Genomic DNA, 21961 nt, shown 5'->3' with positions numbered 1-21961 from the left:
AAAAATGTATTTTAGCATAAAACAATGGTTTGGAAACAAAAAAAATGACCATGAAGCTGTTGGATTGTTTTAAGTTATCCATCAGTTCACTAATATTCTTCAGGGAAGGAAACCAACCGTTGTTACCCAGTCTGGGTTTTGATGTGACCCCAGTTGCCATTCAACATGGCTTATTCTTAACTGGCTTCTGAAGTGGTCTGTCAAGTCACTTAGTTGTATCCAAGACAGCTTAGGGTAGGCAGTAAATACCAACCTTGTGCCCACATCCCAAGAATAAATTGAAAAGAATGTGGAAAGACTCACTGAATTCCTCAGGTTAGGTACATCAGTTTTTTCAGGGTAATTCCTCGGAGTTGTGTGCTAGGTCCAAACATCTTCAGCTGTCTCATCAATGACTTTCCTGCCACAATAAGGTTAGAAGTGGGAATGTTTGTTGATGATTCATGACTCATCAGATACTGAAACAATCCGTGTCCATATGTAGCAAGACCTGGACAATATTCAGACTTGGGTTGAGAAGTGGCAAGTGACAATTGCACCACTGCATGCCTGTCTCCATTCTACCTGATGAAGGAACAGCGCTTCGAAAGCTTGCAATTTTAAATAAAACCGTTGGACTGTAACCTGGTGTCAAGTGACCTCTCATCTTGACAAGCATACAGTGGCAGTAATATGTACCATTTGCGAGATACATTGCAGAAATTCACAGAGGCTTTTCTAACAGTAGCTACCAAATACATGGCCCCTAACAAGGACAGTAAATACATAGGAACTTCCCAATCTTCAGATTCCCCTCCAAGCCATAGAACATCCTGACTTGCAACTATATTGCCATTCCTTCACTGTTCTGAGTCAAAATCCTGAAATTCCCTCTCTAACAGCATTATGTTGTTATAACAAAATGGGCAACAAATGCTGGTCGAGTATCCCATTGTGGCCAGCATCCCATGGATAAATAAATTTAAAAAAAGAGAAATTTCTTCATTATTTCCCCGTCTACCTCTCCCACCCATGCCATGATTCTAGGCCATGAACTCTTGTGTCAAGGATGGAATGGCAGGTACCCAATCCAGAGACATTTCTTTGACAGTCATTAGATGTTGCACAAGAAGGTCTCAGCAACGAATAATGATTGCAGAGGACGTACAAGTTCTGCAGTGTCTTCTTGCAGCCACATAATGAAGTCGAGGGAGTAAAAGTTGTACTTGGCACCTATTGTTCCACCTTGCTACCTGGAAAGCTGTCTCTTCACCTGTGTAGTTTCACCCCTGTGAAAATAGTATTCCTGCTGATAAATATTCTTCAAGAATAATTAAGTCATGTGCATCAGCACACAGGCTGAACCACAGCCTGACTTGCACTTTGACTTTATGTTGAGCAGTAATTTGCTATCTGAAAACCCAGAACCCCATCACTAGAGTGATCTAGATCAACTATCAGCATTGACCAAATCAGAAAACAAGCCTAGGGATACAAACCAACATTTGAGTGCCCTAAGATTCAGTAAGGTGGTAGTCCAGCCTACTTCACCACAGTGGTATAATCTTAAATTATGATCCATTCTGCTAACATTGAATTTGTCTTCCTAACTGCCAGCTGAACCTGCGTGTTACCCTTAAAAGAGTCCTGATCCATTCTGCAGATGGGTCTCACTGGCAAGGCCTGTATTTGTCGCCAATCCCTAATTGTCCTTGAACTGAGTGTCTCATTAGGCCATTTCAGAGGGCAGTTAAGAATCAACCATGCTGCTATGAGTTTGGAATCACATGTAGACCAGACCAAGTAAGAATGGCAGATTTCTCTCAAAGCAATTTTTTTTTTAGATAAGAATCAGTGAGAGTTTTAAGGGCACCATTACTGCCTTGCATTTCCAGATTTTTTTTTGTTAATTGAATTTAAATACCATGGCTGCTGTGGTGGGATCTGAAACCAGAGCATTAGCCTGGGCCTCAGGATTACTAGCCCAATGGCATTATCATTAAGCCATCATGTCCCCCATATTAAACAGTGTCTAATAAAGTGAACTTCTTCAGTCTTTTTCTTTTGATTTGCTTTCAGGCTGTTTTGCACCCTGACACCAACGAGAAAATTTGGATGCCATTCAGGATGTCAGGTATATTTTTTTAAAGATTTGTAACAGCTATTTCTGTTCTTGCCCCTCATTTTTCAATTCCTTCCTTTTCCTACTGTGTCACACTCTATTCTGCCCCCGAGGGCACAGCCTTTCTCTCAGTGGCTTTCTTCCAAGATGTGGGAGAACAGGCTGATTTGATCAGATTCAAATCCTCTCTCAGCCCCCTTCCAAAGAGGAAAGAGCCAGTTAACCCCTCCAGCCTGTTCCAGCACCCTGGTCAGTCTGTGACCTAACTACATATACCTCCCTTTGTCCCATATCCTGTAATAACTGGCACTTGTGAATAGAAATCCATTGATTTCCATTTTAAAGTTAACAACTGATCTCCATAAGACCATAAAACATAGGAGTAGAATTAGGTCATTCAACCCATCGAGTCAACCCATTCAATTATGGCTGATATGATTCTCACCCCCATTCTCCTGCCTTCTCCCTGTAACCCTTGATCCCCTTATTGATCAAGAACCTATCCATCTCTGCCTTAAAAACACTCAATGACCTCCACAACCCTCTGTGGCAATGAGTTCCCCAGATTCACCACCCTCTGGCTGAAGAAATTCCTCCTTATCTCAGTTTTAAAGGAACATCCCTTCACTTTGAGGTTGTGCCCTTGAGGACTAGTCTCTCCCATTAGTGGAAACATCCTCTCCAGGTCCACTCTAAGCCTCTCAGCATTCTGTAAGTTTCAATTAGATCCCCCCTCCAACCTTCTAAACTCCATTGAGTATAGACCCAGACACCTCAACCACTCCTCATATGACAAACCCTTTATTCCTGGGATCATTCTTGTGAACCTGTCTGGACCCCCTTCACAGAATGGGGCCCAAAACTTCCTTAGGTATGGGGCCCAAAACTGCTCACAATGTTCCAAATGGGGTCTGATCAGAGCCTTATACAGCCTCAACAGTACATCCCTGCCCTTGTATTCTAGACCTCTAGAAATGAATGCTAACATTGAATTTGCCTTCCTAACTGCCGACTGAACCTGCATGTTGACCTTAAAAGAGTCCTGAACCAGGACTTCAAAGTCCCTTTGTGTTTCAATTGTTTGTGGAAGAACAAAGAGAAAAACAGCACAGTAACAGGCCCTTTGGCCCACTAAGCCTGCACCAATATGCAGTTTCTATCCCTCTGTTCACTTCCCATTCATGTATCTATCAAGATACACCTTGAAGATTACTAGCATGCCTGCTTCCACCACCCTAACTGGCAGCGTATTCCAGGCATCCACTACACTCTGTGTGAAAATCTCCATCACCTGACGAAGGGGGTAACCCCGAAAGCTAGTGAGTATATTATCAAATAAATAGGTTGGACTAAAACCTGGTGTTGTCAGACTTTTTACTGTGAAAATCTTCCCCCATATGTTTCTCCTAAATTTACCACCTCTCACTGTAAACCTGTGGCCACTTGCAATTGATCCTTCCACCCTGGGAAAAAGCCTCTGACTACCCACTCTATCTATGCCTAAAGTTCTAAACAAGTACCAACAAACATCTTGTATATAAAAGTGTTTCCTAAATCAACTTCTGAAAGACTGAAATGTTTAGACTATGCCTCCTAGACCTAGATTGCTCAACCAGCAAGAATAGTTTTGTGCAAATTACCCTATCTGTTCCCCTTAAGATCTGGAAAACATGGTTTGCTTCCCCCTCTTCACGACTGACCCACAAAATAGCATAGATCAGGATCGGGCCGAGCACACACAATGATCATCTCTCCTCACCACATTCAGAGATGCTAACCTGTGCTAGGGTAGCCAATCTGTACTCACTTAACCATAGATTCATAGAATCCCTACAGTGCAGGAGACCATTCGGCCTATCAAATCTGCATTGACTCTTACCAGGCTTACCCTGAAACTCCACATATTTACCTCACTAATCCCCCTAACCTATATATCTTGGGACGCCAAGGGCAAATTTAGCGTAGTCAATTGACTTAACCTGCACATCTTTGGAGTGTGGAAGAAAACTGGAGCACCTGGAGGAAACCCATGCAGATGCAGGGAGAACGTGCAAACTCCACACAGACACCCAAATCCAATATTGAACCTGTGTTCTTAGCATTGTGAGGCAGCAGTGCTAATCACTGTGCCACCTTGCTGACCAGGCTAGTTCACTCTGAGGATTTAAAGTTTTAAAGTTTATTTATTTGCTTGTACTCGTTAGAGTTTAGAAGAATGAGGGGAGATCTCATTGAGACGTATAAGATGATGAATGGGATGGATAGGATAGAGGTGGAGAGACTCTTCCCGCTCAAAAAAGACGGTAGGACTAGGGGGCACAGCCTCAAGATAAAGGGGAGGCGGTTTAGAACGGAGTTGAGGAGGAACTTCTTCACTCAAAGGGTGGTGAATCTCTGGAATTCTCTGCCCGTTGAAGTGGTGGAGGCTGCCTCGCTAAATATTTTTAAGAAGCGGGTTGATGGGTTCTTGATAAGAGAGGGGATTAAGGGTTATGGGGAGAGGGCGGGAAAGTGGAACTGAGCAGCGACAGATCAGCCATGATCTTATTGAATGGCGGGGCAGGCTCGAAGGGCTAGATGGCCTACTCCTGCTCCTATTTCTTATGTTCTTATGTTCTTATGTAAGGCTTACGTTAACACTGCAATGAACTTATTGTGAAATTCCCCTAGTCACCACAGTCCGGCACCTGTTCGGATCAATGCACCTAACCAGCACATCTTTCAGAATGTGGGAGGAAACCAGAGCACCTGGAGGAAACCCACTCAGACATGGAGATAATATGGGAAACTCCACATCAACAGTGACCCAAGCCAGGAAATGTACCTGGGTCCCTAGCGCTGTGAAGCAACAGTGCTAACCACTGTGTCACCATGATATCTCAACTAGGCCTGGCCCAGTCTTGGTGCATCTTTTGTTTTTGCGGCGCACCCAGGAAAGCTTTAAAAGTTTATTTATTTGCCCCAAGTAGGCTTACGTTGACATTGCAATGAAGTTACTGTGGAATACTGTGGATGGCTGGACTTGTGGATAGCGATGAACATTGTCAGAGAATACAGCAGGATATAGATAGGCTGGAAAATTGGGCGGAGAAATGGCAGATGGAATTTAACCCAGATAAATGCAAAGTGATGCATTTTGGTAGAACTAATGTAGAGGGGTGCTATACAGTAAATGGCAGAACCATCAAGAGTATAGACACACGGAGGGACCTGGGTGTGCAAGTCCACAGCTCCTTGAAGGTGGCATCACAAGTGGAGAAGGTGAAGAAGGCATATGGCATGCTTGCCTTTACAGGACGGGGCATAGAGTATAAAAATTGGCATCTGATGTTACAGCTGTATAGAACGTTGGTTAGGCCACATTTGGAATACTACGTCCAGTTCTGGTTGCCACACTACCAGAAGGACTTGAAGGTTTTGGAGAAAGTACAGAAAAGGTTTACCAGCTTGTTGCCTGGTATGGAGGGTCTTAGCTTTGAGGAGAGATTGGGTAAACTGGGGTTGTTCTCCCTGGAAAGACGGAGAATGAGGGGAGACCTAATAGAGGTGTATAAAATTATGAAGGGCATAGATAGGATGAACAGTCGGAAGTTTTTCCCAGGTCGGAGGTGACGAACACGAGGGGCCACAGGTTCAAGGTGAGGGGGGTGAGGTTTAATTCAGATATCAGAGGGTGGTAGGGGCCTGGAATGCACTGCCAAGCAGGGTGGTGGAGGCAGACACGCTGGGATCATTTAAGACTTAGCTGGATAGCCACATGAACAGACTGGGAATGGAGGGATACAAACGAATGGTCTAGTTGGACCAATAAGCAGCGCAGGCTTGGAGGACCGAAGGGCCTGTTTCCTGTGCTGTATTGTTCTTTGTTCTTGTTCTTAGAATTGATACAGATTTACCGTTAGCAAGTGTGGCAATAGAATTAGATTTGGAAATCTAGCAAAGAAGTGGAACTGACACAATGGAACGAATTGACTTTAATGCTGTAAATCTTTATGCTTCAACTCATTTCATGGTGGTCCAAGGAACGGGACACTGAAGGAAAAAAACAAGTTAATATTTGTTGAAGTTCCTTGTAATTGTTAGATCTTTAGCAGAAATGCTGGAGTCAGCAGTGTGTCAGTTGGCAATGTGTAACGTATTTAGTACAAAGCAGTACACCGTTTCAGATCTAGGACTCTAAGACTGCCGACTATGGGGTCTCTGTGCTAATGGTGGTCTCCTGCTTGAAAAGTAAAATTTAATCTTATTTATTAGTGTCACAAGTAGGCTTACCTTCACACTGCAATGAAGTTACTATGAAAATCCCTTAGTCGTCACACTCCAGCACCTGTTCAGGTACACTGAGGAAGAATTTAGCCTGGGACTTCGATGTTGTGGCCATTACAGAGACATGGATAGAACAGGGACAGGAATGGTTGTTGCACGTTCCGGGGTTCAGATGTTTCAGTCAGAGCAGAGAAGGTGGTAGAAGAGGGAGAGGCGTGGCATTGTTAGTCAAGGACAGTATTACGGTGGCAGAAAGGACGTTTGATGTGGACCTGTCTATTGAGGTAGTATGGGCTGAGATTAGAAACAGGAAAGGAGAGATCACACTGTTGGAAGTTTTCTATAGGCCTCCAAAAAGTTCCAGAGATGTAGAGGAAAGGATTGCAAAGATGATCCTGGATAGGTGCGAAAGTAACAGGGTAGTTGTTATGGGGGACTTTAACTTTGCAAATATCGATTGGAAAAGCTATAGTTCAAGCACGTTAGAGGGGTCAGTTTTTGTCCAATGTATGCAGGAAGGTTTCATGACACAGTATGTAGATAGGCCAACAAGAGGTGAGGCTACATTGGATTTGGTACTGGGTAATGAACCAGACCAGGTGTTAGACTTGAAGGTAGGTGAACACTTTGGTGATAGTGACCACAGTTCGGTCACATTTACCTTAGTGATGGAAAGGGATAGGCATATACCGAAGGGCAGAAGTCATAGCTGGGGGAAAGGTAATTATGAGGCTATTAAGCGAGATTTAGGATACATAGGGTGGAGTAGGAAATTGCAGGGGCTGGGAACATCTGAAATGTGGAGCTTATTCAAGGAGCAGCTACTGTGAGTCCTTGATAAATATGTACCTGTTAGGCAGGGAGGAAGTGGTCGAGTGAGGGAACCGTGGTGTACTAAGGAAGTTGAATCTCTGGTGAAGAGGAAGAAGGAGGCTTTTGTAAAGATGAGACATGAAGGCTCAGTTAGGGCACTGGAGAGTTATGAAATAGCCAGGAAAGAGTTAAAGAGAGAGTTAAGAAGAGCTAGAAGAGGACATGAGATGACTGGCGGATAGGATCAAGGAAAATCCTAAAGCTTTCTACAGGTATGTTAAGAATAAAAGATTAGTTTGGGCAAGATTAGGGCCAGTCAGAGACAGCAGTGGGAAGTTGTGCGTGGAGCCTGAAGAGATAGGAGAGGCACTGAATGAGTATTTTTCGACAGTATTCACACAGGAAAAAGTCAGTGTAGTCAAGGAGAATACTGCGATACCAGGTAGTAGACTAGATGGGACTGAGGTACATAAGGAGGAGGTGTTGGCAATTCTTGAGAGTGTGAAAATAGATAAGTCCCCTGGGTTGGATGGGATTTACCCTAGGATTCTCTGGGAGGCTAGGGAGGAGATTGCAGAGCCTTTGGCTTTGATCTTCATGTCGTCATTGGCTTCAGGTATAGTGCCGGAAGACTGGAGGATAGCAAATGTTGTCCCCTTGTTCAAGAAGGGGAGTAGAGACCATCCTGGGAATTATAGACCAGTGAGCCTTACTTCTGTTGTGGGCAAAGTTTTGGAAAGAATTATAAGAGATAGGATTTATAATCATCTAGAGGGAAATAAATTGATTAGGGATAGTCAACACGGTTTTGAGAAGGGTAGGTCGTGCCTCACAAACCTTATCGAGTTTTTTGAAAAGGTGACCAAAGAGGTGGGTAAGGGTAAGGCAGTTGACGTGGTGTATATGGATTTTAGCAAAGCGTTTGATAAGGTTCCCCATGGTTGGCTATTGCAGAAAATGCAGATGCATGGGATTAAGGGTGATTTAGCAGTTTGGATCAGGAATTGGCTAGCTGATAGAAGACAGAGGGTGGTAGTTGATGGGAAATATTCAACTTGGAGTTCAGTTACAAGTGGTGTACCTCAAGGATCTGTTTTGGGGCCATTGCTGTTTGTCATTTTTATAAATGACCTAGATGAGGGTGTAGAAGGATGGATTAGTAAATTTGCTGACGACACCAAAGTCGGAGGAGTTGTAGACAGTGAGGATGGATGTTACAGTTTGCAGAGGGACATGGATAAGCTGCAGAGCTGGGCCGAGAGGTGGCAGTTGGAGTTTAATACGGAAAAGTGTGAGGTGATTCACGTTGGTAAGAATAACAGGAGTACAGAATATAGGGCGAATGGAAGGACTCTTAGTAGTGTTGACGAGCAGAGAGATCTCGGGGTACATGTGCATAGCTCCCTGAAAGTTGGCACCCAGGTTGATAAGGTTGTTAAGAAGGCGTACGGTGTGTTAGCTTTTATTGGTAGAGGGATTGAATTTCGGAGCTGTGAGGTCATGTTACAATTGTACAAAACTCTGGTGCGGCCACACTTGCAGTACTGTGTACAGTTCTGGTTGCCGCATTATAAGAAAGATGTGGAGGCATTGGAAAGGGTGCAGAGGAGGTTTACCAGGATGTTGCCTGGTATGGTGGGAAGGTCTTTAGAGGAAAGGCTGAGGGACTTGAGGTTATTTTCATTGGAGAGAAGAAGGTTACAAGGTGATCTGATTGAGGCATACAGGATGATCAAAGGATTGGATAGGGTGGACAGTGAGAGCCTTTTACCTCAGATGGTGATGGCTAACACAAGGGGACATAGCTTTAAATTAAGGGGTGGTAATTATAGGACGGATGTCAGAGGTAGGTTCTTTACTCAGAGGGTAGTAAGGTCTTGGAATGCCCTGCCTGCAGCAGTTGTGGACTCGCCAACTTTAAAGGCATTCAAATGGTCAGTGGATAGGCATATGGATAACATTGGAATAGTTTAGGTTAGAGGGTCATTAGATTGGTTCCACTGGTCGGCGCAACATCGAGAGCCGAAGGGCCTGTACTGCGCTGTAATATTCTATGTATCTATCTATCTATGTATCTATACCTTCAATGATTTATGCACAAATACACCAGGTCCCTCAGCTCCTGAACCCCTGCTAGAGTTGTATCTCTTATTTTGTATTGTCTCTCCGTGCTCTTCCTTTTAAAATGAATCACTTCACATTTCTCAGCATTGAATTTCATCTGCCTCCTGTCCACCCATTCCACCAACTTGTCTATGTCCTTTTGAAGCTCAGTGCTATCCTCCTCACGGTTCACAGTGCATCCAAGTTTCATATCATCTACACGGTGCATGTACACCAACACCTGGGTTACTAATACGTCAGGAAGAGGAAAGGTCCCAATATCATGATTCTATGATGACACAATGGCAAACTAACCCTCTCCCCCACCCCCCGTTTAAAAGGTAAGGGGGAAACTAACCATAGTCCTGGTGGTGCCCTGCTGGAAGCTGCATTCATTGTTTTAAAGCAAGACTTTCATACTCTTCTCAATAGATTGTCCTACCTTTGAGAGATTCCAGCCAGCCAGATTGACTATGGGGAGGTAGTGGCCTGGTGGTATTATCGTTAGACGGCTAATCCAGAAACTCAACTAATGTTCTGGGGACCCGGGTTCAAATCTCCTTGGCAGATGGTGGAATTTGAATTTAATATAAAATATCTGGAATTAAGAATCTACTGATGACCATGGAACCATTGTTGACTGTCGGTAAAACCCAACCGGTTTACTGATGTCCTTTAATGTCTGGTCTGGCCTACATGTGACTCCAGAGCCACAGCTCTCAACTGCCTTCGGACAACTAGGGATAGACAATAAATGTTAGCCAGCCAGCAATACCCATGTCCCATGAATTAATTAAACAATAAATCTGTTCTGTAGTCCAATCAGTGCCAAGCCAGATAGGGGGCCACCAGTGGGACCCAGCTAAGCCTGGGATCAGGCATCTTAGCGAGGTGGTTGGGGGCTGGGTTTAAGAGGCCAGGGGTGGAGACGGAGGCTCAAAGAGGATGTTCCTAGGGAGAATGAACCCCCTGGTCCTCCTGCAATGAAAGGTTTTTTTTTGCTGCGTGAGGGTGAGAAAGTAAACAAAGCAATAAATCAATATCTGGGGTGTAAAAGTTGACAGTCCAGTAACTTTAGAATCCAGCATTTGTTTCCCGCTCAGTTAATGCAGCAACCGTGACTATCTGATTAGTCGGATCACATCTATGTGAGCAGGAAAATAGAGCACATACTGACTCTGGACTGAGTGGAGAGGTCTGTAACTTATATGATTCTACACTACCAATTTATCCAATGAGGTATGGGATAATGTAAAAGGGGCAATGTAAGGACAAAATGTGGAACTTACGATGAAACATGTTCTAATTTATTTGATGAAGGGTCACCTGAACTCGAAACGTCAGCTCTTTTCTCTCCTTACAGTTGCTGTCAGACCTGCTGAGATTTTCCAGCATTTTCTCTTTTGGTTTTAGATTTCAGCATCCACAGTAATTTGCTTTCATAAAAATGTGTTAATGCCTGACCTTCCCTTTCTTGCAGGTTATATTCCTTTTGGGACCCCAATTGTGAGTATTTAAGGGTTGTATCTTAATTAAATTGATGTAATTACCATGTCAATGATATCCCCGTAACAGCTTCCCTCCCCCAATCATTACGTACCTTGTAGATGCTGCAATTGATGATACATGCTGCATGACATTAAGGTTTTGGTTGACCATAAGAACATAAGAAATAGGTGCAGGAGTAGGCCATCTAGCCCTTTGAGCCTGCCCTGCCATTCAATAAGATCATGGCTGATCTGAAGTGGATCAGTTCCACTTTCCCGCTTTCTCCCCATAACCCTTAGGTTTCTGATAGAGAAGGAAATTATCTACCCGTGACTTAAATATATTCAGCAAGGTAGCCTCCACCACTTCAACAGGCAGAGAATTCCAGAGATTCACCACCCTTTGAGTGAAGAAGTTCCTCCTAAACTCCGATATAAACTAACCCCCCCTTATTTTGAGGCTGTGCCCTCTAGTCCTGCTATCCTTTCTAAGCGGGAAGAATCTCTCTACCTCTACCCTATCTATCCCCTTTATTATCTTATACGTCTCTATAAGATCTCCCCTCAGCCTTCTAAATTCCAACGAGTACAGACCCAGTCTATTCAGTCTCTCTTCATAGGCTAACCCCCTCATCTCCGGTATCAGCCTAGTGAGCCTTCTCTGCACTCCATCCAAGGCCAGTATATCTTTCCGCAAGTGCGGTGACCAAAACTGCACACAGTACTCCAGCTGCAGCCTCACCAGTACCCTGTACAGTTGCAGCAAGACCTCCCTGCTTTTATATTCTATCCCCCTCGCTATAAAGGCCAACATCCCATTCGCCTTCTTGATCACCTGCTGCACCTGCAGACTGGGTTTTTGCGATTCGTGCACAAGGACCCCCAGGTCCCTCTGCACCGTAGCATGCTGCCAAGGTGATTGACCAGGAGCCAATGTAGATCAGCAAGCAAGAGCGAGCCAAAATCAGAAGAATTGTATTCTCTTGAAGCATGTCTGCCCTTTATTGTTTGAGCAATAGTATGCTTTATAGTCTAATCAGTGACTCTTTTCTCTGCAGGTTGTTGGCCTTCTCCTCCCTCAGCAGACATTGGCAACTACTGTTTTCTGGCAGGTAAGAATTACTGGTTTGGCATTGTAATAGAGGTTTGCATAGATCACTGTGTATAGAGCATGTTTTCACAGGAGCAGGAAACCACTTGTGATCAATCTTTCATCTCTGACCTTCCAAACATTCTGCCACAATCTATCTCTTCTCCTTGTTTCCCATGCTATACTTGAGGGAAGGACGAAGAAGGTACAGAATTCCAGGAGAAGGACTGTAAGGTTCTTGAACAGTTTGACATGGCGGTGAGGAGATAGCGGAGGTTTTGTCAGGCTTAAAAGTGAGCAAATCCCCAGGCCCAGATGGGTTGCAATGCGAGGTGTTGTGCGAGGCAAGGGAGAAAATTAGAGGGGCTCTGACCCAAATTTTTAATTCATCTCTGGCTATGGGGAGGGGATTGCTAAAGGATTGGGGGAAAGTTAATGTGGTTCCACTTTTCAAGAAAGGTGGTAGAGGAAAACCAAGGATTACAGATGAGCGAGGCTCACATCAGTGGTAGGGAAACTATTGGAGAAAATTCTCTCAGAGAAAATTAATCTCTACTTGGAGAACAAGCAATAGTCAGCATAATTTTGGCAGAGGGAGGTCATGCCAAACAAATTTGATTGAATTTTTCAAGGATGTGACCAGGTGTGTTCACTTGTTGTGGCTTATCTGGATTTCAGCAAAACCTTTGACAACATGGGAGGCTGGTAAAGAAGGTAAAAGCACATAGGATCCAGGGTAACTTGGCAAATTGGATCCTAACCTGTCTCAGTGGCAGGAGACACCACCTGTCTCAGTGGCAGGTGGTGGTACAAGACTGTTTGTTGCGTGACTGGTGGGTGTTTTCCAGTGGTGGATCACTGGGATCAGTGCTGGATTCTTTATTGTTCGTGATATGTAGGAACAATATATGTCATAATGTGTCTGCGTGTGTGTGTGTGTGTGTGGTCTGTGTGTATTGGTGGGGGGGATAGTGTAGATGAATGATAAGTAAGTTGCAGATGCCCCAAAGATTGACATGGTATGACACAATGTGGGAGTACTCAGTGAATGGCAGAACACTAGGAAGCTCAGAAGGATCTTGTTCACAAATCCCTGAAGGCAGCAGGACAGGTAGTTAAAAGGCATACAGGACATTTGCCTTTATCAATCATGGCATAGTAAAGTTTATTTATTAGTCACAAGTAAGGCTTACATTAACACTGCAATAGAACCATAGGACACTACAGCACAGAAACAGGCCCTTTGGCCCTTCGTGGCTGTGCCGAACCATTTTTCTGCCTAATCCCACTGACCTGCACCAGGACCATATCCTTCCACATACCTCTCATCCATGTACCAGGACTTGTTTAAGGTTTACTTAGATAGACACATGAGCGAAGCAAGGATGGAGGGTTATAGTAGAGGGTATTAAATAGGGTCAGAGCCTCGGGACGACACCGGAAATGTAGTATTACATTTTACGTTTTGTCTTTTTATTCCACAGGGTCGGTTCACCTTGTTGTCAAACGAGGGGCATGCACACGGTGGGTCGTGCGTGGGCTGCTCTTGGAGGTTCCGGGAGTGGCCTAGTACTTCATGTCGCTGTGTGTGCTTAATCCTGGACCAGCAGATGGGTGCCACAACAGCTCAGTGACTATCACTGCTAGCTGTGCAGATACATGGATTTGGGCCTGTGTCTGTGGGAGTTTGCGCATTCTCCCTGTGGTTGCGTGGGTTTCCTCCGGGCGCTCCGGTTTCCTCCCACACCCCAAAGATGTGCTCTTAGGCTGATTGGTGTACCAAATTGACACTATTCTCCCCTGAATCTGGCTACATTAGGGGTTCCACTCACATACACACAGGGCAGGGTAGGTGTAGGAAGATGCGGCGGCGCGGGCTCGTTGGGCCGAAGGGCCTGTTTCCCGTGCTGGGTTGTTCTTGGTTCTTTGTACCAGGATACAGTCTCAGTTTCCTGTGGGCCCATCTCAATCTTCATCTTGAAAGAAGCAATAAAAAGAGACATTGCTGATTTCAAAGCCAGCCCTGGACAGTTTACCAAGTTTATGAAGAGAAATAGTTTTGTACTACACCAGAAGACCAAGATTTCACAGTATTCCCCAGCAGATCTCGATGGCAGAATATTGCATTTCAACAATTAATCATCAAACATCAACAAAAGGATGGTTACAAGTGGCCCTGTATTAGGAACTGCCATGTAATTAGGTATGCCAGCCAGTTAAATGGGGAGCAAGCAAAGTTGGAGAGAAAATAGTGTTGGTGAAAACAATTGACCATGAAAACAAACTGACTTCAGTGACAAATGAGTGAAAATCGTAGAATCCCACAGTGCAGAAGGAGGCCATTCAGCCCCTCAAGTCTGCACCACAATCCCACCCAGGCCCTATCCCTGTAACCCCATGCATTTACCATAGCTAGTCCCCTGACATTAAGAGACAGTTGACCATGAAAAAATGTATATATGAATTTACGTATAAATTTATATATGTGCATTTTGTTTTTGATCAATTTGATGAATTTGAATTTAATATTGTTACAACACTATTGTTGATCCCCTTTTGAGAAGCTACGCTGAATGCCTCAAACAGAATACCTTGCTTTGTAATCTGTTAAGTGTTTGGGAAGGTGTGAACGGTTTGTTATTAACATTTAGAGGTTCATTAACAGAAATACCTGACACTCATTTTAAGTGAACAATTAACAAGTTATTTATTTAACCAACCAGAACTTTAACTAAACAAGTAACATTAATTAAAGTGAGATACTATTGGAATGCTGTTCAAATTAATACAAGGTCCATTCATTGCCAAAAAAACCAGAATTTAGTCACTCTCAAAAAAATAGGTGTTTTGGCTTTGAAAAATCTTTGAAGTTCTGTCGATTTCGCTGTGTGGAACCTCTTTGTGATTTTTGGTACTCTTCGTTGGATAGATAGAGAGTTCTCTTAAGAGATATTTTAAACTTTCTCTCTCTAGGTGGCAGCTCTTTGGTTGAACTGCAGGCAGGCAGTTGACTTCCTCTTTATAACGACGATGACCAATCAGTTTTCCAACACCAAGATTGTTCTGATGTTGTCAACAACAGCAAATTCAAATTTGATAGGTTCCTCTTAGCTGAGTGTCTTCTTTAAACTGATAGGCTGTCAAAATTCAAAAGCCTGCAAAGCCTGTTACCAAGGCAACCCTGATATTTGATCCTGGTTACAAATGGCGCAAAGCCTGTGTACTCTGTGCATCTGCATTTTAACCATCCAAGCACTGAACACAAAACCAGCTTTTAAAGGGACCACACTTCACAAACTCAATTCCACAATGGTATACACTAATTACCGGGTGTCTCCATGGAGGTTAATACTTTTTATAAATAAAAATTCAACCATGAAGATGCATTTTGGCTCCTTTTGGGTGTTGGGGTTGGCAATAGCGAGGGAATGAAAAATGTTGGAAAATCTTACTCCTGTAAAACTCCTTATTTTTCAGCTAAAAATTTACTCTTAGAAACTCGACTTTTGTGCAAGTTTAAATGGCAGCTTAAATCCTTTCAAAAGGTAACTAGGCAAATAAATATCAGAAAAAGGAACAGAAAGATAAGTAGAAAGACTAAAATGGGGTAAATGAAATGGGAGGAGCATCAATACCAGTTGAATGGAAGGAACTCTTTTTGTGCCATGAAGACAAGAATGATTGAGCGCCAGGCTTGCGAAACACATTGAAATCAACATTGAAATAAATTCACATAAATTAACCAGCCTCCAGCCCATTTCCAATGAGAAGCTGGCTGCATTGGAAATTCGGGTGTCGTAAAATAACGACAGGCACGAAAATTGGCGGCATACGCTTGACGCCCAGTTTTATGACATTTTCCCGCCGCAAAACAGGCGTAAAGAGGTCATAAAATTCTGTGTAATGTATCTGACTGAATCTGTAAACTGAAAAGGTCGGCCAATTTATGTACCTTGTCTTTACACTCACTTTCCATTTCTTGAGCTTTAATCCTTGACATGGCTTCCTGAAGAACAAACTAACTCTGTTACCTGTTTAATGTGACTGGCTATCCATTGTGCTTTAAAGAAACATTGCAAAAAGTGACATCTACTGGTAAACAGAAATTATTGAAGGAATCAAACGATAGTCTCTACTTAGTTGTAAAATTGTTTTTACTTTTTTTAACCATCCATGAGGCACTGTGGGCCATCAATGGCTGCAGAGTTGTATCCATCTGCAATCTGCTGTAGCCCAACATATTCCTCGCTTGAACATCACTATCAAGCCAAGGAATCTGCTGGTGCAATAAGGACATTAGGAAAGCATGCTAGGAGCAGCACCAGGCATACTGAAAAATAAGCTGCCAAAATGGTGAGCCTGCAACGCAGGAATACATGCATGCTAAACAATGGATTGGTCAAAGTTACAGAGTCATAGAGTCATAAGGTTTACAGCATGGAAACAGGCCTTTAGGCCCAACTTGTCCATGCCACCTTTTTTTTAAACCCCCTAAGCTAGTCCCAATTGCCCATGTTTTGCCCATATCCCTCTATACCCATGTTACCCATGTAACTATCTAAATACTATTTAAAAAAAAATTGTATCTGCTTCTACTACTACCTCTACTAGGATGAGAGAAGAATTGGCGAATGTGGACTGGGGGAGCGCGTTGGAAGGTAGGTCTGCTGAGGAGCAGTGGAGGATCTTTAAGGAGATCTTTCTTGGTGCTCAGCAGAAATTTATTCCGATGGTTAAAAAGGACAGTAGGAAGAGAGGTAATAAGCCGTGGATAACGAAGGAGGTGAAGGAAAGTGTTAAATTAAAAGCGGAGGAATTTAGAATAGCTAAGAGCAGTGGGCGAGAAGAGGATTGGGAAAGGTTTAAATGTCAACAAAGATTGACAAAAAAGTTGATAAAGGAGGGTAGAAGAAGCTATGAAGCTGGGCTAGCGCTTAATATAAAAAAGGATAGCAAGAGTTTTTATAAATATATAAAAAGGAAGACGCTGGCTAGGGTGAACGTTGGTCCCTTAGAGGATGAGAAAGGGGACCTAGTGGTAGGGGATGGGGATATGGCTAAGGTCTTGAATAACTTTTTTGTTTCTGTCTTCACGGAGGAGGACGTGAATAATTTGCCGGGTGTTAGCGATGGAAAGGTGGTAGGACTGGAGGGTCTTAATGACATTACTGTTACTAGAGAGGTGGTGCGCGACAGACTGGAGGGGCTGATTGTGGACAAGTCCCCAGGACCGGATGGAATGCATCCGAGGGTTCTGAAAGAAATGGCGGAGGTTATAGTGGATGCCTTGGTGGTTATTTTCCAGACGTCGCTGGATTCCGGGGAAGTGCCGGAAGATTGGAAAACGGCTAATGTTACGCCGTTGTTTAAGAAGGGTGGCAGGCAAAAGGCGGGGAATTATAGGCCGGTTAGTTTAACGTCTGTGGTAGGTAAAATGTTAGAATCCGTCATTAAGGAGGAAATTGCGAGGCATCTTGAAGGGAATTGCTTGATAGGGCAGACGCAACACGGTTTCATTAAAGGGAAGTCGTGTCTGACAAATTTACTGGAGTTCTATGAGGATGTGTCTAGGGCGGTGGATAGAGGAGAGCCGGTGGATGTGGTCTTTCTGGATTTTCAGAAGGCGTTTGATAAGGTACCTCACAAGAGGTTACTGCAGAAGGTCAGAGGACATGGAGTTGGGGGTAGGGTGTTAGCGTGGATAGAGGATTGGTTGTCAAATAGGAGGCAGAGAGTGGGGGTCAATGGGTGCTATTCGGATTGGCGGTTGGTGACTAGTGGGGTGCCCCAGGGGTCGGTGCTGGGGCCTCAGCTATTTACCATTTATATAGATGATCTGGAGGAGGGAACCGAGTGTAGGGTGTTGAAATTTGCTGATGACACCAAGATTGGGGGAAAGGCAAATTGTGCGGAGGGTGTGGAGAGTCTGCAGAAGGATCTAGATAGGCTGGGCGAATGGGCCAGGAAATGGCAAATGGAATTTAATGTTGGCAAGTGTGAGGTGGTCCACTTTGGTAGGAAGAATGGTAGGAAGGACTATTACTTACGTGGCGAAAAACTGCAGCAGGCGACGGTGCAGAGGGACCTCGGGGTCCTTGTGCATGAGTCGCAAAAACCCAGCCTGCAGGTGCAGCAGGTGGTCAGGAAGGCGAATGGGATGCTGGCCTTCATAGCGAGGGGGATTGAATATAAAAGTAGGGAGGTCTTGCTGCAGCTGTATAGGGCATTGGTGAGGCCGCAGCTGGAGTACTGTGTGCAGTTTTGGGCGCCGCACCTGCGCAAGGATATTTTGGCCTTGGAGGGAGTGCAGAGGAGGTTTACTAGGCTGATACCGGAGTTGAGGGGGTTGAGCTATGAGGAGAGGCTGAATAAACTAGGCTTGTACTCGTTAGAGTTTAGAAGAATGAGGGGAGATCTCATTGAGACGTATAAGATGATGAATGGGATGGATAGGATAGAGGTGGAGAGACTCTTCCCGCTCAAAAAAGACAGTAGGACTAGGGGGCACAGCCTCAAGATAAAGGGGGGGCGGTTTAGAACAGAGTTGAGGAGGAACTTCTTCACTCAAAGGGTGGTGAATATCTGGAATTCTCTGCCCGTTGAAGTGGTGGAGGCTGCCTCGCTAAATATTTTTAAGAAGCGGGTTGATGGGTTTTTGATAAGAGAGGGGATTAAGGGTTATGGGGAGAGGGCGGGAAAGTGGAACTGAGCCACGACAGATCAGCCATGATCTTATTGAATGGCGGGGCAGGCTCGAAGGGCCAGATGGCCTACTCCTGCTCCTATTTCTTATGTTCTTATGTTCTTATGTTCTCTGGCAACTTGTTCCAGACACTCACCACCCTCTGTGAGGTGAAGTTTGTTGAAGTTGTACAAGATGTTGGTAAGGCCATACTTGGAATACTGTGAACTGTCCTGGCCACCCTATTATAGAAAGGATATTATTAAACTAGAAAGAGTGCAGAAAAGGTTTACTAGGATGCTATCAATACTTGATGGTTTGAGTTATAAGTAGAGCCTGGATAGACTGGGAGTTTTTTTTCTGGAGCAAAGAATGTTGGGGGGTGATTTTATAGAGTATATAAAATAATGATGGGCATAGATCAGCTAGATCGTCGATATCTTTTCCCAAAGGTAGGGGAATCTAAAACTAGAGGGCATAGGTTTAAGGTGAGGGGGAGAGATACAAAAGGGTTCAGAGGAGCAATTTTTTCACACAGAGGGTGGTGAGTGTCTGGAACAAGCTGCCAGACGTAGTAGTAGAGGCGGGTATAATCTTGTCTTTTAAAAATATTTAGACCGTTACATGGGTAAGATGGTTATAGAGGGTTATGGGCCAAATATGGGCAATTAGGGCTAGCTAAGTGGTTTAAAAAAAACTTGCATGGACAAGTTGGGCCAAAGGGCCTGTTTCTATGTCAAAAACCTCTATGGCTGTATAAGGTTTCCATCCTCAGTGGTGGAGGATCCCAGAATGTGGTGCTGAACACAAGGTTGAAGAAACATTAAAGCAATCTTCAGACAGAAGTGCCATGTGGATAAAAGCAAATTATTGCGGATGCTGGAATCTGAAATCAAAAAGGAAAATACTGGAAAATCTCAGCAGGTCTGGTAACATTGTAAAGAGAGAAAAGAGCTAACGTTTCGAGTTCAGGTGACCCTTTGTCAAACCTGAGTGAATTATCCATGCCAGCCTCTTCCTGGGGTTTTCAGCATCATATTGGTCTCCAACCAATTTCATTCACCAGACAATATCAAAATAAGAACATAAGAAATAGGAGCAGGAGTTGGCCATCTAGCCCTTCGAGCCTGCCCCGCCATTCAATAAGATCATGGCTGATCTGTCGTGGCTCAGTTCCACATTCCCACCCTCTCCCCATAACCCTTAATCCCCTTTCTTATCAAAAACCCATCAACCCACACTAGTCACCATCCGCCAATTCGAATAGCACCCATTGACCCCCACTCTCTGCCTCCTGTTTGACACAGTAAAAAGCCTGACAACACCAGTTGTCAGACTTTTTACTGTGTTTACGCCAGTCCAACGCCGGCATACCCACATCCTATTTGACAACCAATCCTCTATCCACGCCAACACCCTACCCCCAACTCCATGTCCCCTGACCTTCTGCAATAACCTCTTGTGAGGTAACTTGTCAAACGCCTTCTGAAAATCAAGAAAGACCACATCCACCGGCTCTCCTCTATCCACCGCCCTAGACACATCCTCATAGAACTCCAGTAAATTTGTCAGACACGACTTCCCTTCACGAAACCGTGCTGCGTCTGCTCTATCAAGCAATTCCTCTCAAGATGCCTCGCTATTTCCTCCTTGATGACGGATTCTAACATTTTACCTACAACAGATGTTAAACTAACCGGCCTATAATTCCCTGCCTTTTGCCTGGCACCCTTCTTAAACAACGGCGTAACATTAGCCGTTTTCCAATCTTCCGGCACTTCCCCGGAATCCAGCGACGTCTGGAAAATAACCACGCCTCCACCACTTCAACGGGCAGAGAATTCCAGAGATTCACCACCCTTTGAGTGAAGAAGTTCCTCCTCAACTCCGTTCTAAACCGCCCCCCCCTTTATCTTGAGGCTGTGCCCCCTAGTCCTACTATCCTTTCTGAGCAGGAAGAGTCTCTCCACCTCTATCCTATCCATCCCATTCATCATCTTTTACGTCTCAATGAGATCTCCCCTCATTCTTCTAAACTCTTAACAAGTACAAGCCTAATTTATTCAGCCTCTCCTCATAGCTCAACCCCCTCAACTCCGGCATCAGCCTTGTAAACCTCCTCTGCAAAATACTAGATATATCAAAAGCTAGCCCTGACAACAATCTGAATATTGCAAGCTTGTGAATTAGCCATGCTCCTAGTCATCTACTTGATTCTAGAAAATTGCCCAGATATGACCTATTCACAGAAAAGCAGTCTGGCCAATTCTTTTTTTATTCATTCATGGGACGTGGGATGGCGTCACTGGCCATCCCTAGTTGCCCTTGAGAAGATGATGGTGAGCTGCCTTCTTGAATCGCTGCAGTCCATGTGCTGTGGGTTAACCCACAATGCCATTAGGGAGGGAATTCCAGGGTTTTGACCCAGCAACTACAAAGACTTGACTATATATTTCCAAGTCAGGATAGTAAGTGGCTTGGAGGGGAACTTGCAGGTGGTGATGTTACCATGTATGTGCTGCCCTTGTCCTTCTAGATGGAAGTGGTCGTGGATTTGAAAGGTGCTGTGTAGGGATCTTTGGTGAATTTCTGCAGTGCACCTTGTAGACACACTGCTGCTCCTGAGCATTGATGGCAGACAGAGTGGGTGTTTGTAGAGTGGTGCCAATCAAACAGGCTGCTCTGTCCTGGATGGTGTCAAGCTTCTTGAGTGTTGTTGGAGCTGCACCCATCCAGGCGAGTGGGGAGTATTCCTGACTTGTGCCTTGCTGTACAGGCTTTGGGGAGCCAGGGAGTGAATTAGTTGCCACAGTACACCTAACCTGTGACCTGCTTTTGTAGCCAATGTGTTTATGTGCCAAGTTCAATTGAGTTTCTGGTAATGGTAACCCAAAAGATGTTGACAGTGAGGGATTCAGTGATGGTTACGCCATTGAATGTCAAGGGATGATTGTTAGAATGTCTCTTATTGGTGATGGTCATTGACAGGCATTTGTGTGGCACGAATGTTACTTGCCACTTGTCAGCCCAAGCCTGGATATTGTCCAGATCTTGCTGCATTTGAACATGGACTGCTTCAGTATGTGAGGAGTCGCAAAATGGTGCTGAACATTGTGCACTCATCAGCGAACATCTCCACTTCTGACCTTATGATGGATGGAAGGTCATTGATGAAGCAGCTGAAGATGGTTGGACCTAGGACACTACCCTGAGGGACTCCTTCCACTTCCTCCATCTACTTTCAATCATCAGCAAATTGCTGAAATGTTTTCTTGACAGTACTATACTTACTCCAACAAGCACAATTATCTTCCTTTATGCTAGCTATGATTCAAATGGAAGGCTTTCCTCAATTCACTTCAACTTTGCAAGCGCTCTTTGACGGCACACATTGTCAAATTCTGCCTTGATGTCGAGGG

At 44.3% G+C, this 21961-nt stretch overlaps 1 protein-coding gene across 1 annotated transcript in view; it reads left to right on the top strand.

Moving 5' to 3' along the window:
* Positions 1 to 21961, top strand: part of LOC145337812 (sideroflexin-5-like) — a 206345-nt gene that overhangs the window by 51154 nt on the left and 133230 nt on the right. The window contains exons 5-7 of the mRNA XM_080182664.1: positions 2059 to 2113; positions 10764 to 10789; positions 11829 to 11882. Of these exons, the coding sequence (XP_080038790.1) occupies positions 2059 to 2113; positions 10764 to 10789; positions 11829 to 11882 (135 nt within the window). The remainder of the gene's footprint in view (positions 1 to 2058; positions 2114 to 10763; positions 10790 to 11828; positions 11883 to 21961) is intronic.

The sequence above is a fragment of the Carcharhinus amblyrhynchos genome, unplaced genomic scaffold (assembly GCF_965287045.1).
Source record: "Carcharhinus amblyrhynchos unplaced genomic scaffold, sCarAmb.v2.hapA scaffold_77, whole genome shotgun sequence".
In the NCBI taxonomy this organism is placed as follows: domain Eukaryota; kingdom Metazoa; phylum Chordata; class Chondrichthyes; order Carcharhiniformes; family Carcharhinidae; genus Carcharhinus; species Carcharhinus amblyrhynchos.
Note: the sequence above shows the minus strand (reverse complement) of the source record. Positions and strands in the feature narration are given on the sequence as shown.